This window comes from Sceloporus occidentalis, unplaced genomic scaffold (assembly GCF_023333645.1).
Source record: "Sceloporus occidentalis isolate IW3139 unplaced genomic scaffold, rSceOcc1.0.p SCAF_1, whole genome shotgun sequence".
Lineage (NCBI taxonomy): Eukaryota > Metazoa > Chordata > Lepidosauria > Squamata > Phrynosomatidae > Sceloporus > Sceloporus occidentalis.
Genome location: NW_028316981.1, coordinates 128,559,817 through 128,574,639, shown reverse-complemented (window position 1 = coordinate 128,574,639; position 14,823 = coordinate 128,559,817). Strand labels below are relative to the sequence as shown.

Sequence of the window (14,823 nt, the reverse complement as noted above, 5' to 3'; positions counted from 1 at the left end):
AGGTGATCTTGGGCAAGTCAGACTTTCTCAGCCTCAGATGATGGCCACGACAAATCCCCTCTGAAGAAACTTGCCAAGAAACCCCATGATAGGTTCACTTTACGATTACCATAAGTCGGAAATGACTTGAAGGCGCACAACAACAATGACATACTGCAGTTGTTACTGACAACCTTTCACCAGTGTGGTAGTTACCAGATGCTTTGGATTGCAGTTCCCAGTAACTACATCCAATATTGAGGGATGCAGTTCAAAGCATCTGACTGAAGGGCACCAGGTTTGGGAGGCTATTTATGCCAACTCTTCTGTTAGTTCAGTGGTCCCCAAACCTTTTTGAGCTACTACCTCCTTTCCATTTGGAGGCAACCTTGGGGACCCCCCCCCCCCATGTATATTTCATGATACTAAGTCTACTGTTCTGCTGCATATTCAAAACAATCAATTTTGGTTGCTGTTCTCTTTGCACCTGGTCCCCTTGGGATCAGTGACTGAGCAGCCTCTCACACATACCAGTCTTGCAGCAGAGGTTGGTAGCTGCTCAGCCATCTGATCAGCTGCTGCTCTCAAAGTGACGAGATAAAAAGGGAAAAGTTTCTCCCTGGTGAGGAAAGACTCTCAAGCCTTTGTTGGAGTAGAGGGAGGTGCAGCAGATGTGTATGTGTAGGGGATTTCAGGGGCCACATGGTCTAGTCTTGAGACTGATGTGGATGAAGAAAGGGAGATATTTCAAATACAGGAGCCACTCGAAGGTGAAGAATTTTATCCAAGAATCAACCCTGGATACTTCTCCCTCTCCTTCCCAAGAGATGTGCCTTTCCCACACAGCCTCAAGTGCCCCCTCTTAAAACACATTGTTTCTTCTGCTATCTCTTTTCTTGGCCTGTCCATTGAAGGAAAGCAGGAACAGCAGTGCACTTCAGCCTGCCAGCCAAATCCCAGCAAAGCTCACAAAGCTGCCACCATTTCTCACCCACCACAATGTGCTCTAACTCCTTTCTCCAGTCAATCAGTATGTCCCAGAATGATGCCACTCCAAGCCACAGAAGCAATGCCCTGTGCCCAAGTCAAGCCACCACCACTAGTAAAAGGCATGGCTAAGGGAGTGAGTTCTCATGGGTAGGTGAAGAATGGGAGACACCACCACACAAAGCAGTCAGGGTGGCTGCACAGTGGTTTTAAGGGACCTTGAAAAGGAGTTTCATGCAACCTTCATCCCCACCATGGTTCTAAAGGATGCTGGTTCCCCTTGCCTTTTGTGCACATCAGTACTTTGACTGAAGGTCCCACCCACCCCCATTTCCCTCACTGCTCCCTTTTCCCCGCACAGACCATCCCTGGATCTTTCCACCAACTCCGGGGGGGGGGGGGGGCATACCACCCACTGGGATTCACTGTGTTAGTTGCTCTGGGGAGGATTCTCATGAATCCACTGGGGGAAATCTTCACCATGTAGAATATCACATTTTCTGAGTATCAGTTGGTGGATTTATGGCAGAAAGGTAATTGCACTTCTCTTGGAGCATATGAGCTGCCAAGGAAGTGAAAATAACCAGTGTTTAATGTCCCATGCATAGTATTTGGTTCTACTTGTATGGGAGTCAGTTTTCCTGTGTTTTCCTAGTAGGTATCTGCCTGTTGTACAAAAGAAACAGCTCACTTTCCTATCCTATAGCATTTCTTGGAGGCCACAGTGTCAGCACAAGGGAACAGAATCTATTAAGATAGCCTCCTTTCCCCAGGACCTCTTAAGCTTCCCCAATATAGCATCATATTTTATTAGGAAGATACTTGAAATTCTGCCCCATGCTGGGCCTTATCACATCTTTGCTATTGGCAAACTGTTTAGGATACTGTGACTTTGTGATGGATGCACTTGCTGTTCCAGTTTAGCAGTAGCTCCTAGCTATGGAAGAAATATGTAACTTAAAAGTAAAAGGTCACAGCTGTCAAGGTGAGGGCGAAGCAAATGGCCAGTGGTGTCTGAATTACATATAACCCTTGTGAAAGTTGAATGCCTTTGAAAGTATTCTGCTAAGTGTTACACAATATTATCTTCAGGCTCCAATCTCTGGATTTAACCAGTCTAGGCAACTCTGTAGCAGCTGCTTCCTAGTTGAGAACTCTGACAGTAATTTACAGGTTAGAAGTCTTTACTGAGCTTGTAAGCTATTGGGTATTTTTTTAACCTTAAGTATATTTTGTGGCTAAAAAAATTACAGAATGAACACATGGCACAGAATATGATGGCAGTGCCAGTATACATGGTCCTGTACTAAGGACATATTCAGTTTCATAGTGAGTGTAAATTCTCCAGACTGCTACTTTATTTCTGTCTGTATAGTGTTAAGTAACTGCCAACAGGCATTTACTACTCTGAGTAGCCTTGCTATGGTCTAATGACCCACTCAGTCTGTAGAAAAAATCATATTGGGGCTTGGATTGCATACTGAGACATGGATCCATAACCATCCATTCTGTGTAATCCATCCATCCTTGGGCATGAATCATACAGAATAATGTAGTCTGTCTCTCAAACTTGGAGCCACTTTTCTTGGCTGATCCAAGTACTGTCTATTGAAAAATCCTCCCTCCTGAATGCGCAGGTGCTAATCATGTTTTCCAGTCTGTATCTAACCCTGTGCAAAAAGTAGAATAACTGTGTAAGAGGATTACCACTAGATCTGAAATCTAAAAAGTAATTCTATAATCTGTGCTACTGTATGAGTGGTGGAGATGTATATAGAGTTAATATGCATTGTACTAAGACATCAAATTTGCTATAGATAGTTAATAATGCTTATAGACTGTTCAATATCTAAAATATAAGAAGTAGAGCATTTAACTACTTGGAATATACAGTGGAGTTGCCATAACACATTAAGGCTGAAGACAAACTTTACATTGGATTTTAGCGATTTTCACTGCTGTGTTATTATTAGAAAGGTGGTTTTTTTAAAAAAAAATTAAGTTCATAAAGTGCACCCCACTGAGACCTGAGTCTCTATGAGTTGAAATCAGCTTATTAATAGTTAAAGTACTCTTTCAAGCAAAAAGTATTTCAGGTCTTTTGGTTGCTTAGCAACTTCTGCGTTTTCATGGATTGAGCAGAGATCTTAAGCTTGCATGTGTATGGAGGTGGGGTGGGCGGTGAGGAAGAAATATTTGAAGCTGTTTTTTAAGCTCAGCAGGTGATGGATTTTGTCATATTGTTGCATACCCAGAATTGCTCTTGGAAAATAGAATGCTACAACATGAGGTCACACACAGCTTTTGTGAGAAAAATCCAGGTGCTAAATGAACCATACACAATAAAATTGAGAATATTTCCCCCTAAAGCATTATAAGTTATGTTCAAACCAGCATAACTAACTATTCATGACCTTGCATCTGCTACATTTTTAACCATTACACTTTTGTGGCGACTACATAGAGCAAAGTCTAACAATAATAATGTAGATTGCATTAGTGTTATTATTATTATTATTATTATTATTATTATTAACCTTTATTTATAAAGCGCTTTAAATTTACACAGCGCTGTACATACAATCTTTTTAATTGGACGGTTCCCTACCCTCAGGCTTACAATCTAAAAAGACTCGACACAAAGGGAGTGGTGGTGGGGAAGGGGCCTCTCTAGTAGGATAATACATATAAAATACATAGCAATATAGGAAATGATTCAATAAAACAGGCACCAAAAGAACATAAAATAGCAAGTGACAATTATGCAATGACTGGGAACGCTTCCCTGAACAGGATGGTCTTCAACTCCGTTTTGAAGCTGGTTAAAGAAGTGATGGCTCTTGCTTGTGGGGGAAGAAGGTTCCAGGAGTGAGGGGTAGCAAGTGAAAAGGGGCAAATCCTAGATGGGGCAGAGGAAATCCTGGGCTGAGACAGCAGACCTTGACTACCAGAACGGAGGGCCCAAGTGGGAAGGTGAGGAGAAAGAAGGTCTGATAAGTAAGGAGGGGCCAGTCCATGGAGGGCTTTGAATGTCGACAGCAGGAGCTTATACTGAATGCGGAAAGGAAGGGGGAGCCAGTGAAGGAATGCCAACACAGGAGAGATATGGTCACAGCGGTGGGCGGATGTGATAATGCGTGCAGCTGAATGCTGGACAGAAATTAAAGGACAGAGGTGAGAAAGAGGAAGCCCTGCCAGAAGGATGATACAGTAATCAAGTCATGAGATCACTAGGGCATGGACCAGGATCTTGGCAGTAGGAAAGAATTGCTAAAACCACTTCTGAGTATTCCTTGCTTAAGAAAACCCTATGAAATTTCATGAGGACATCTCAGCAGGCACTGCATCTCAGTGGCTCAGGTCCTACCTCTTGGGCAGATTCCAGATGGTGTCGCTTGGGGACAGTTATTCGTCCAAGAGGGAGTTCATATCGTCCCTCAAGGTGCAATTCTGTCCCCAATGCTGTTTAACATTTACATGAAGCCACTGGGAGAAATCATCTGGAGACATGGCGCACAGTATTATCAGTACGCTGGTGACACCCAAATCTATTTCTCTATGTCTCTGACTGCTGCAGTGACTAAGGATGGCATCTCTCCTCTGGATGACTGTCTTGGGTAGGTAATGGGCTGGATGAGGGAAAACAAACTCAAGTTGAATCCAGAGAAAACGGAGGTACTAGCAATAGGTTCCCCAGGTCCAGGGACGGAAATTTGCCAACCAGTCCTGGACGGGGTCACACTTCCCCTTAAGTTCGCAGTTTGGGAGTACTCCTGGATCCATCTCTACAGTTGTCATCTCAGGTAGATGTGATGGCCAGGAGTGCTTGGTACCAACTTCGGTTGATATGCCAGCTGTGTCCCTACCTCGATCAAAAGGACCTTGAAGCAGTGGTACATGCACTGGTAATCTCTCATCTAGATTTCTGTAGTGCGCTCTACTTGGGGCTACCCTTGTACCAAGTTCGGAAACTTCAATTGGTTCAAAATGCGGCAGCCAGATTGGTCACCAATACATCTAGGTTTGCCCATATAACACCAATGTTAAAATCTCTTCACTGGCTGCCAATTAGCTTCTGGGCGCAATACAAGGCGTTGGCCATTACCTTTAAAGCCCTACATGGCTTGGGCCCGAGTTACTTGCGGGAATGTCTCTCCCTACACAATCCGTCCCGCACACTTAGAACATCTGGGAAGAATCTATTGGAACATTATAACACAAGATTAATATCGACTTCCTATAGAACATTCACAGCCCCCACATTGTGGTATAGTCTACCGGAAGAGATCTTCTTATTACCTATTCAAGAAGGCACTTAAGACGGATCTCTTCCAGCAGGCATATATCCACCTGATTCTATATAAAATCATAACTAGTGCTCCACTCTCGACGACGTTCATAGGATAATAATAATAATAATAATAATAATAATTTGTTTTATTTATATACCATTATTCCAAAGATCATAGCGGTGAACAGCAAGTAAGCTAATTATAACTGCTTGTATATTTTAAAGAACTAATAGGAATGTTTAATTCAGCGTTAGTATTTTATAGTTCATATTTGTATTTTATTATATTTTTAAATATATAATCCCGCTTCAATCCTTGGGAGAAGAAGGAGATACAAATTATCATTATTATTATTATTAAGTCAGTATGCAACTTGAAGGCACATATGCACACATGAGACCTAAATCTAGTTCTTTCTGTTGAACACATTGCTTCTTCTTGCAATTCTTTAAAATACATTTTGGCACAAATGTTGTAATTTCAGGCAGACACACGTGTATTTTTTAAATTATATCTATGCGACTTGAAATTTTACTGATGACTAATGTGCTTTGATTGTTACTAAAAGACTAAAAGGTTGGAACAATAAACATCTATCATTTATCAGACAATGGTGAGAAGATCCTACCGCTTTAGCTACCCATAAATATGTAATTTATAGAGATCAACTCTAAGGAAATTTACTTTTACATATATGTTTAGTCTAAATTAATGTATATGCATAGCCCATGTACACATCCTATGTACTTCACATGCTTTTTCTTTCTTTCCTCCCCATTCTTTGTTATTGTGCACCTTCAAGTCATTTCCAACTTATGGTGACCCTAAAGCAAACCTATCACGGGATTTTTTTTTGGGGGGGGGGGATTTATTCATAGAGGCTTTGTCTTGCCTTCCTAGTGGAGCGAGTGTGACTTGCCCAAGGTCTCCCAGTAGGTTTCCATGACCAATATTAATTTAATTTAAGTGATTAATTTCACAAAAGAAAATCTGTTTTCTATGAAAAAAAATGTGGAGGATTTGCACAGAAAATGGCTGTTCTGGATAAGAAGATTAATTTTCTCACAGTTTTCTGCTTAGGAAACTTTTTTTTTGTAGAAACAACAAAACAAAAACAAGTTTCCTGTCCAAAAAATGATGCTTTCTGAGCAGAACAATAGTGTCAGGGTGTTCTGTGGAAACTACTCATTTGAAAAAGTTGCAAACCATTTTTGGGTTTTTGAAAAATGCATTATTGCCTTTCTCTCCCATAGTAGGAAAAAATGCTTGAAATTATTTGTTGTTGTCTGCAAGAACAAAATTCATGAAAAAATTTAGTCTTGCATTCCCTATTTGTACATCTTTTGCAAAAGTGCCCATTATTTGAGTTATATTCATGAATTAATAAAGCTAAAATGTAATTACTGTTCACATGGACACACACACACACACACATGTATATACACAGTATATGTGGTTGTGTGTTATTTTTACGATGGTTACAGTATTATTTGGCTCATCAACAGCTAGCATTAACGCAGTTGTGATGTAGTGTTCTGGGTTTTTGCCATTAATATCTTAGCTGGTTGGTTCAGGTTACATAATAAGTATGATGCTGCATTTATGTATCTTGCATCTGCAAGTGTTCAAAGCCAGGGTTATTTTTTTTGAAAAGGGAGATTATATTAACTTTAAAAAATAATCATATCCGCAATTAGTTCTGCTTTTAAGCTATATTTGAGAAACTCAAAGAAAAATGTGTGATTGCTATAATCCCAAAAGCTAGGCTTTAGAGACCGGTAGGAGAACTCGGGAAAGGCACCAATAAAATGAACTTAGGCCCATTACAGACCGCCCAAAAGGGGCGGTCTTGGGACGCTGCCAGTTGCAGCGAGGAGGAGTCGCAGCAGCCAAACCACGTGACTCCTCCACGCTGCAGAGAAGGAGCCCGAAAATCGTGCTCCTTTCGGCAACCCGGAAGAGACGCCGCAAGTGCCAAAGCACACACTCGCGGCGTCACTTCCGCCATGCGATGTGCGGACGCAGAGCGTCTGTTACGTCAAAATGGCGGCGGCCGTGTGGAACGTCCGCCGCCATTTGTTACAGACTCTGTCCGTAACAGGGTAAAGGCGTCTAACTGGGACATCCTGAGGACGTCCGAAATGGTGGTCTGTAACCCGCCTTAATAAGCTTCCTTAAGAGGCAGATTCATAGCAATGTTAGCAGTAGTTACACTCAGTATGCAGAACTAATACTGCAAAGTACGTTATGTAAGTAGATTCCAGTGTGCAGTAATTGCTCTTATAGTTTTGTCCAGGAATGGAAATTGTATTTCAAAACATGAAACTTGGTTGTCTCAGCTCCCTTATTTTTGGTGCTTTCTTGTTTGGCAGCCCTTTAATCCTGCTGAATTAAAGGCAACATAAATGAGTGCATAACCAATCTTCTTAGTATCTTGATTGTAAGGGAGGAAATGCGCTCTTGTAACATGCTTAGCATGACCATCTTGGTATTGTTAGCAAGGGGAAACAACTCCCAGCACAGTGTGGGGACAGATTACTCAGATGCGCCAAAACAATAACCTAGCACAGTTCAAAAACACCCAGCTATTGGTAATGGAAATGCACTGACCACTTCTCTCTCACACAAGAAGCCAACTCACAGCCAGTTGCTTCATTCAGAGTTCTGGAAGCTTTTATCTTCATTTGCATTGTATACAATATGATACAATATTTACACACATCTCTCAGTCAGCTTCCAATTAACTACACCAACATCTGCTCTAACCAACTCTACCAGCTCCAAACTAATCCACAACTACCCACACTCTTGGTCCACTTATAAAGAGTGTTGGCCCCAAGTTATCAGTGCCACATAGAAAGATGCAACCTTACAGCAACTTTGCATCATGCCATGTGCTCCCGACTCAGCAGTATGTGGCCTTTCCATGGAATATGTGTCACTTGTCAATCAAAATATTTTCTGTTGTTTAATGGTACATTACTCTAACAGATATTTGGTGCCACAATAGAAACACAAGGTTTTATGTTTAGATTTTTATCTGAAAATGAAATATTGATGTCTCCCATATCTTCCTCACTGTTCTGTGATGGATCGATCATAGAACTACATTTAGAAAAAGTTATATTGCATGTTAGAATAAAATTACTTAAGCAACACAGGCTGCTTCCATGGTGACTGATAGCTTTTAGCGCTACCAGTCACAGACCTTTGTGCACTTATTCCCTCTCTCTACTAGTCATAGAAATAAAAAAGACAGAAGCAGTGGAAATAAAAATCAGAAATGTTACACATGGGGGATTTTTCTGCTGGACCACCCATAAAAACCTGTGCTTGTGGAAAAGTGATCTGCAGTAAAAGATCCCCATCCAGAAGTGCACACAGTTGTAGGATTTAAAGACATAATTGCTGTAGAAGTGGCTCAGACTTGTAGAGTTGAGTACCACATGTACCTACTCTTGACCGCCATATAGGGAATGGAAAGCTAAAAAGTTCAACTGTAGTCAAACCACAACAATATTCAGTGAACCAATCGATTCTAGATGTTGGCAGCCCCAATAAATTTACTTATTTATAAATATTTTAATAAAGTAATAAATAATTGAATCCTTTTATGTAGCCACTGAATAGTGTATACCCACTAATTTAAAAATGGGCTGACTTAGGATAGAATACCAAATGATGGCTTTGAAACAATCTTGGTGATAACAAATTCCTTAATCTCTTTCCTCTTTCACACTGCTTTATATCAAACCATAATTTGCCAATTCATCCAGATCCAGCATGCCAAATTATGGCTCATGGCCATCCTGCAAACAAGGACTGGAAACTATAGACAGCTTCCATGAAAGGGCAAAGAGTAATTTGCTGTAAACCACCATAGAAGGGAATTACAGCATGCTGAGGAGGATGTTGTTCAAAGGGTCACTTTCATAGCAGTTGGTAAACTATTATCTTGACTAAATTTGGTTCTTCGAGACCAATGCTAACTTTTAATATGAGAAAGTATAAATGTTTCAGAGGAAGGGGTGTGGTTTGGTGTACAGTATTTCAGTGAGAAAGCTATATGGTTTTCTGTGGGTGGAATCCATTTTGGACTGCTGTGGCTTGAGTGTCCGTGTTTGATTCTCGTTCAGAAGATACAGACAATCAGATTTGTGGAAATATTTAAGCTACAAAATTATATAGGGCAAATTGTTTTCCAATTGCACATAATTGTTTTCATTAAATACAGGGTGTGCAAAATTCCCTTTGTGGTGACAGTTCTGTAGATGCGAAGGAATTAAAGTTGGGTACAATAGTTTACTGTCATCATGACATTATGTTAAGAAGAGGTGCCAGCCATCATCACCTTTCAATTCCACAGTGAAAAGAGGTGGAAAACAAGCTGCTATAACTTGCTGTAGTATGTTCATAATCAACTTTGAGATTGATCACAGTAATCTAGTGAAGTCTTTCTCTAGCAAAGAAACATGGGACAGGTGGAAGGGCAAGTAGACTGTATATATGCCATAGCTATACTTTGATTTTGAGAATAGCCTTGGGGCACAATATCCCCTAGTACAGAACATAATGTCCTGTACTTTCTTCCCATTAAAAGAAAACACATCATGGAAGTAGTGAAGCACACATCACAGGAAAGGTTTTCTTTTTGGGTTTTTTGCACTCCCTAAATATTTTGGAAATAGTTTCTACTTTTGTGTATTGAACTCAGCCCATTCTCTCAGTCTGTGTGTATGTTTTAAGGAAAGTTTGATTATAACAACTGTAGTCTTGTATCACTTCAATATGGAATCCCAAGAATATTGACTGTTTCTTGAATTATCTGAATAACAAAACTGGTATTTCAATCCAGGGGGTTGTTCCGATGAAATCCACTGCAGAAGAAGAAAAATGTTTGCGGACAGCTAATGAGAATCACACAGAATATGCTTATGTATGGAAGAAAAAAATAATAAAAGATGTACTTATGTATAAACATAAGGTGTTGTTATTTATGCTAGTATTCTGGGAAAGATTTTAATACAAATTGAGGATGCATCACGTCAGGAACTTTCTCCACGCAGCTCTTGTTCTTTCTTCCCAGTGTATATTTTTTCTATGAATATCCTACAAAGCAGTGACATGTCTTCGTTATGTAAACAAATTTGGTGTTCTGATTAGCAAATATTTCTTAAAACAGAAGCAGTCCATGGATAATTGAAAGAAATGATATAAATACAAATGTAAGAACAAAGTAATAATAATAATATGGTTTATTTGTAATCCGCTTTTCCACAATTTGATCAAAGCGGCATACAATAATAATACAGAAAACATTCCAATAAAATCAATTAAAAACAGCATAAAAAGAGCACAGTGATCATAACAACATAAGGGCCAGTTGGATGGGCGAGTCAATATACACATTCCAGGGTCGTCGATAAAAGGGGTAAGGGATACAGTGATATATCACGGTGGGAGGGCTTGGGAAAAGAAATACGTCTTTAGATTCTTTTTAAAAAGATCTATAGATGTGGTAGAGCGGAGCTTATCTGGGATACTATTCCAAGATCTAGGGGCTAAGATAGAAAATGCCCTCTGTGAGGTCCTCACATAGCGTGTTGTTGGGACCTCCAACAATTTCATCCCAGTCGACCTGAGTGTGCGGGGCGGATTATATGGGGAGAGGCGGTCCTCCCCATATACCCTGGGCCCAAGCCATTTATGGCTTTGTAGGTCATTACCAACACCTTGTATTGAGCCCGGAAGCGAATAGGCAGCCAGTGAAGATCTTTCAGAATGGGTGTTATATGGTCAGACCTGGAACAACCAGCGACCAGTCTAGCTGCCATATTCTGCACTAATTGTAGCTTCCGGGTTTGGTACAAGGGTTGCCCCATGTAGAGCGCATTACAGAAATCCAGTCGAGAGGTTACCAGAGCATGTACTACATTTTCAAGGTCCCTCCGGTCCAGATATGGGCGCAGCTGGCGTATCAGCCGAAGCTGATAACGAGCGCTCCTGATGATCGCATCCACCTGAGATGACAACTGGAGCGACGAGTCCAGGTGCACTCCCATGCTGCGGACCGAGTCCTTCAAGGGGAGCGTGACCCCATTCGGGACCGGATGGCAAATCTCACCACCCAGACCGGGGGAACCTATCGCCAGTACTTCCGTTTTCTCTGGATTCACACTGAGTTTGTTTCCCCTCATCCAGCCCATTACCGACTCCAAGCAGGCATTTAGAGGAGAGATGCCATCCCTAGTCACTGCATCAGTCGAAGACACAGAGAAACATATTTGAGTGTCATCAGCATACTGATAACACCGCGCCCCGTGTCTCCGGATGATCTCTCCCAGTGGTTTCATGTAAATGTTAAATAGCATGGGGGACAGAATAGCTCCTTGAGGGACACCAGATGTTAGTTCCCTCTTATTGGAGCAAAAGTCCCCCAGCTGCACCATCTGGAATCTACCTGAGAGGTAGGAACGGAACCACTGGAGCACAGTGCCCCCGATACCCAACTTCCTCAGGCGTTCCAGAAGGATACCATGGTCGTAGTTTTATCTTACAATAATAATAGTTACATCAGGGAAATATTTCACGTTTCACAGTTGCATAAGTCTAAGGCCCAGTGGTATAGTTGTTTGAGCAGTGGACCATGAGTGGAGAACAAGGTTCGAATCCCTGCTGAACCATGAAAAACTGTCTGTGTGACTGTAGGCAAGTCACAATCTCTCAGCCTCAGAGGATGTCAATGGCAAAGTCAAAGGCAAACCAAACCAAACCCCCTCTGAAGATACTTGCCAAGAGAGCCCTTTGATAGGTTCACCTTAAGGTTGCCGTAAGTTGGAAACCACTTAAAAGCAAACAACACACACACAAGGCCCAAACAGTAAAATAACTCCACTTGCTCTGAAGAAGATCAAAGAAATTGCACATGCAATCAAGGGACTACTGCACTTTCAAGCAAAATTAATTTCTTGACAAGCAGAGTAGCTACAGTTAGATTTTTAAAAGAGATAATAGTCAGAGCCTAAATCTCATCACAGAGGTGTTAGCTTAAACTTGTACCTACAGCTTCCTAAAAATGAACTTATGGCTCTGTCCCTTCCACTCTCTCACACACTGAGATATCTACAAACAGATGTGGGAATTTATTTTTTCAACTTATGAAAATGGCTGTAGTGGAAAGGAAAGTGTGTCAAGTGTAAGTGGAGCAAAATGGAGATATAAGGCTTAGCACCTCGCACCACAGTTTACAGTAGTTTAATCTACAAGCACAAAGCAAATACTTCCATCATTTGACATTATTAATTCATTGCTGAAAAATAAATTGGTAGCAGAAAAAGGAAGAAAGCATGTGTATTTCTATTTCTCCATAAATAAAAATGACATTGTGAGTGTGGAAGATGAGATCAAGTTCTAGACATTTCAAGAAACATTTAAAAAGTTATTTTGTTCAAAACGCAAGGTGAATGGGTTTGGTGCTCCATTCAAGGCCCTCTGCCACCTGCAGCCCTATGTGCCTTCTGCATTTGCCCTCCTCTGTGCCTCCTTGGACTGTCCTGGATAATACACTTAGGTGCCCACGGATAGAAGAATGGGTGCTATATAAGGCAGACATCAGATATAGTGTTCCCATAGAAAATGTGAAATATTTTGCATGGCAGAACAGAAAGGGATGGGTTGTGTTTTTCCTTTTATTACTGTTTTTCTGTTAAAGATTCCCAATGGTAGGGAATAAAGTTTGCTAGCCTCAAGATTGCTATAGCTATTGCCTTATTCCAATGTGACTCAGGAGGAAATGGGAGAGTTTGTATACCCCCCTTTTGCTCGCTCTGCTACCCCAATGCTCATGGCACAGAACTAACAGTGATGAACCTTTCTACTATAGCAGCAGTTGAATATTCCCAGGTTAGAGCTCTGTTTCAGTGAGAAGGAGTTTATTATATCCAGTGGTCCTTGAAAACACCCATACAGAGACCCTTGGGAGCCTTAAGAGCTAATTTGGCTGTCTCCTTTATATGTTGGTATCCTCTCTCCGGGCTTTGCTGTCTCCTCAGACGATAGGCAGGGACTTATGATTTGAATGCCCTTTTACTCTGTCAACTAGTGTGGGGACTAGGCTTAGAATCCTCTCCCCTGCTTTATAGGTGTCTGCATGAGTTGAAATGTACAGCTCTTTGGCTCTGTGTATTTTTGTTTGTTGTATGTAAAAGAGCTTTGCTATGTGAACCCTCACCTGCTGTCTGAAGGACTACAATCCAGACAGATTTACCACTGTAGCCAAAACTAGGTCTATCACAATAGCCCAAACCATGTTTTAAGAGACCATGCCAAAATACTGCAATTTCAACGAAGATCCAGGCCATCCTAGCAAGGCAGCCATCTTAAAATCCATTTTCCTTGCAAGCATCTGTTTTCCTTCCCACTGTCTCTCTCTACCTCTTGATTGATTCCTTTAGGGATGAAGACCTGCTATTTTTGGTAAATTGGTTGCTATGGGGAGAGAATATACCCGTAACAAATCAGCCACTGGCCTTACTGTTTTAGCTCACCTTTTCCTCTGGTGTTGTCTGCAACCAAAACAAACCCCTGTGAATTAAAAGTAAAAAGAATAGCACAATAAAACCTTGTCGCTGTAGTTCTATGTGTTACAATATGGCCTGTTGAAATGGCTATCATTTTGGCCGAGTATGCGTTTGAGGCCTCTGTTATTTTACTGTAGGGAATGGAAACGGGCTTTGGGGAGCATGCACTGCAAAACTGTTCCTATGTTGCTCTCAGAATAAGGACTATACAAGTTTTACTAAATCTGGAAGTTGCGGTTTCAAGGTTTTGTATTGTTGTGCCTTGGAGTCTGTCTTTTGATATTCCTGGTTTTCCATATAATGTAATGTCATATCTTCTTGATAAAAAAACAACAACAACATACATTCACAAACTGTTGTGATCATTTAGTTGTCCAACTGGGGCCATTACTGTGTGAGCAGCATAACAGAGGACATTATATTTTTGAGCAGAAGTAGAACCTGGTAAATGGTATATTGTAGTCATTAGATAAATGGAGCTTCTGTGCTTAGGAACAGCTATTATGGTAACACAGAGACTTTAGATGTCTTTAGCAGACTCTAGGGAGGCACTTGGGCAAGCTCTCAGGGTGGTTCTTTAAAGGAGTGAAAATTAGTCTCTTTTAAAGTACTCTAGTGCCACATACTGCTCCTGATTGATAGATATTTGAAATACACATAGTCACTTCTTTTAATATTTAATGGGCTTTAACAATTGAAGTGAGCAGAACAGTTGCAATCAATTTAACTTAAGCAGACAAAATGCTGTCTGGAGAGTCTGGTAAAATCTTTGAAGTATGTTCTCCCTTTCTTTCCACTACAGGCTTATGAAAAAAGGTTTCCTACATGCCCTCTCATCCCCATGTTTGTAGGCAGTGATACTGTGAATGAATTCATGAGCGAGGACAGGGCTGTCCATGTGATTGAAAGGCGCTGTAAACTGGATGTAGATGCACCACGGCTCCTGAAGAAGGTAATTCAATTTGCCTACTTGGGAAGCCTAAACA

General features: G+C 41.0%; 1 protein-coding gene across 2 annotated transcripts in view; it reads left to right on the top strand.

Annotated features, from left to right (window-relative positions):
- LOC149322124 (SEC14-like protein 1) overlaps positions 1-14,823 on the top strand; it is a 57,922-nt gene that overhangs the window by 20,456 nt on the left and 22,643 nt on the right. For both annotated transcript variants that reach the window (XM_089534954.1, XM_089534965.1), the window contains exon 3: positions 14,640-14,789. In XM_089534954.1, coding sequence (XP_089391080.1) covers positions 14,640-14,789 — 150 coding nt within the window. The remainder of the gene's footprint in view (positions 1-14,639; positions 14,790-14,823) is intronic.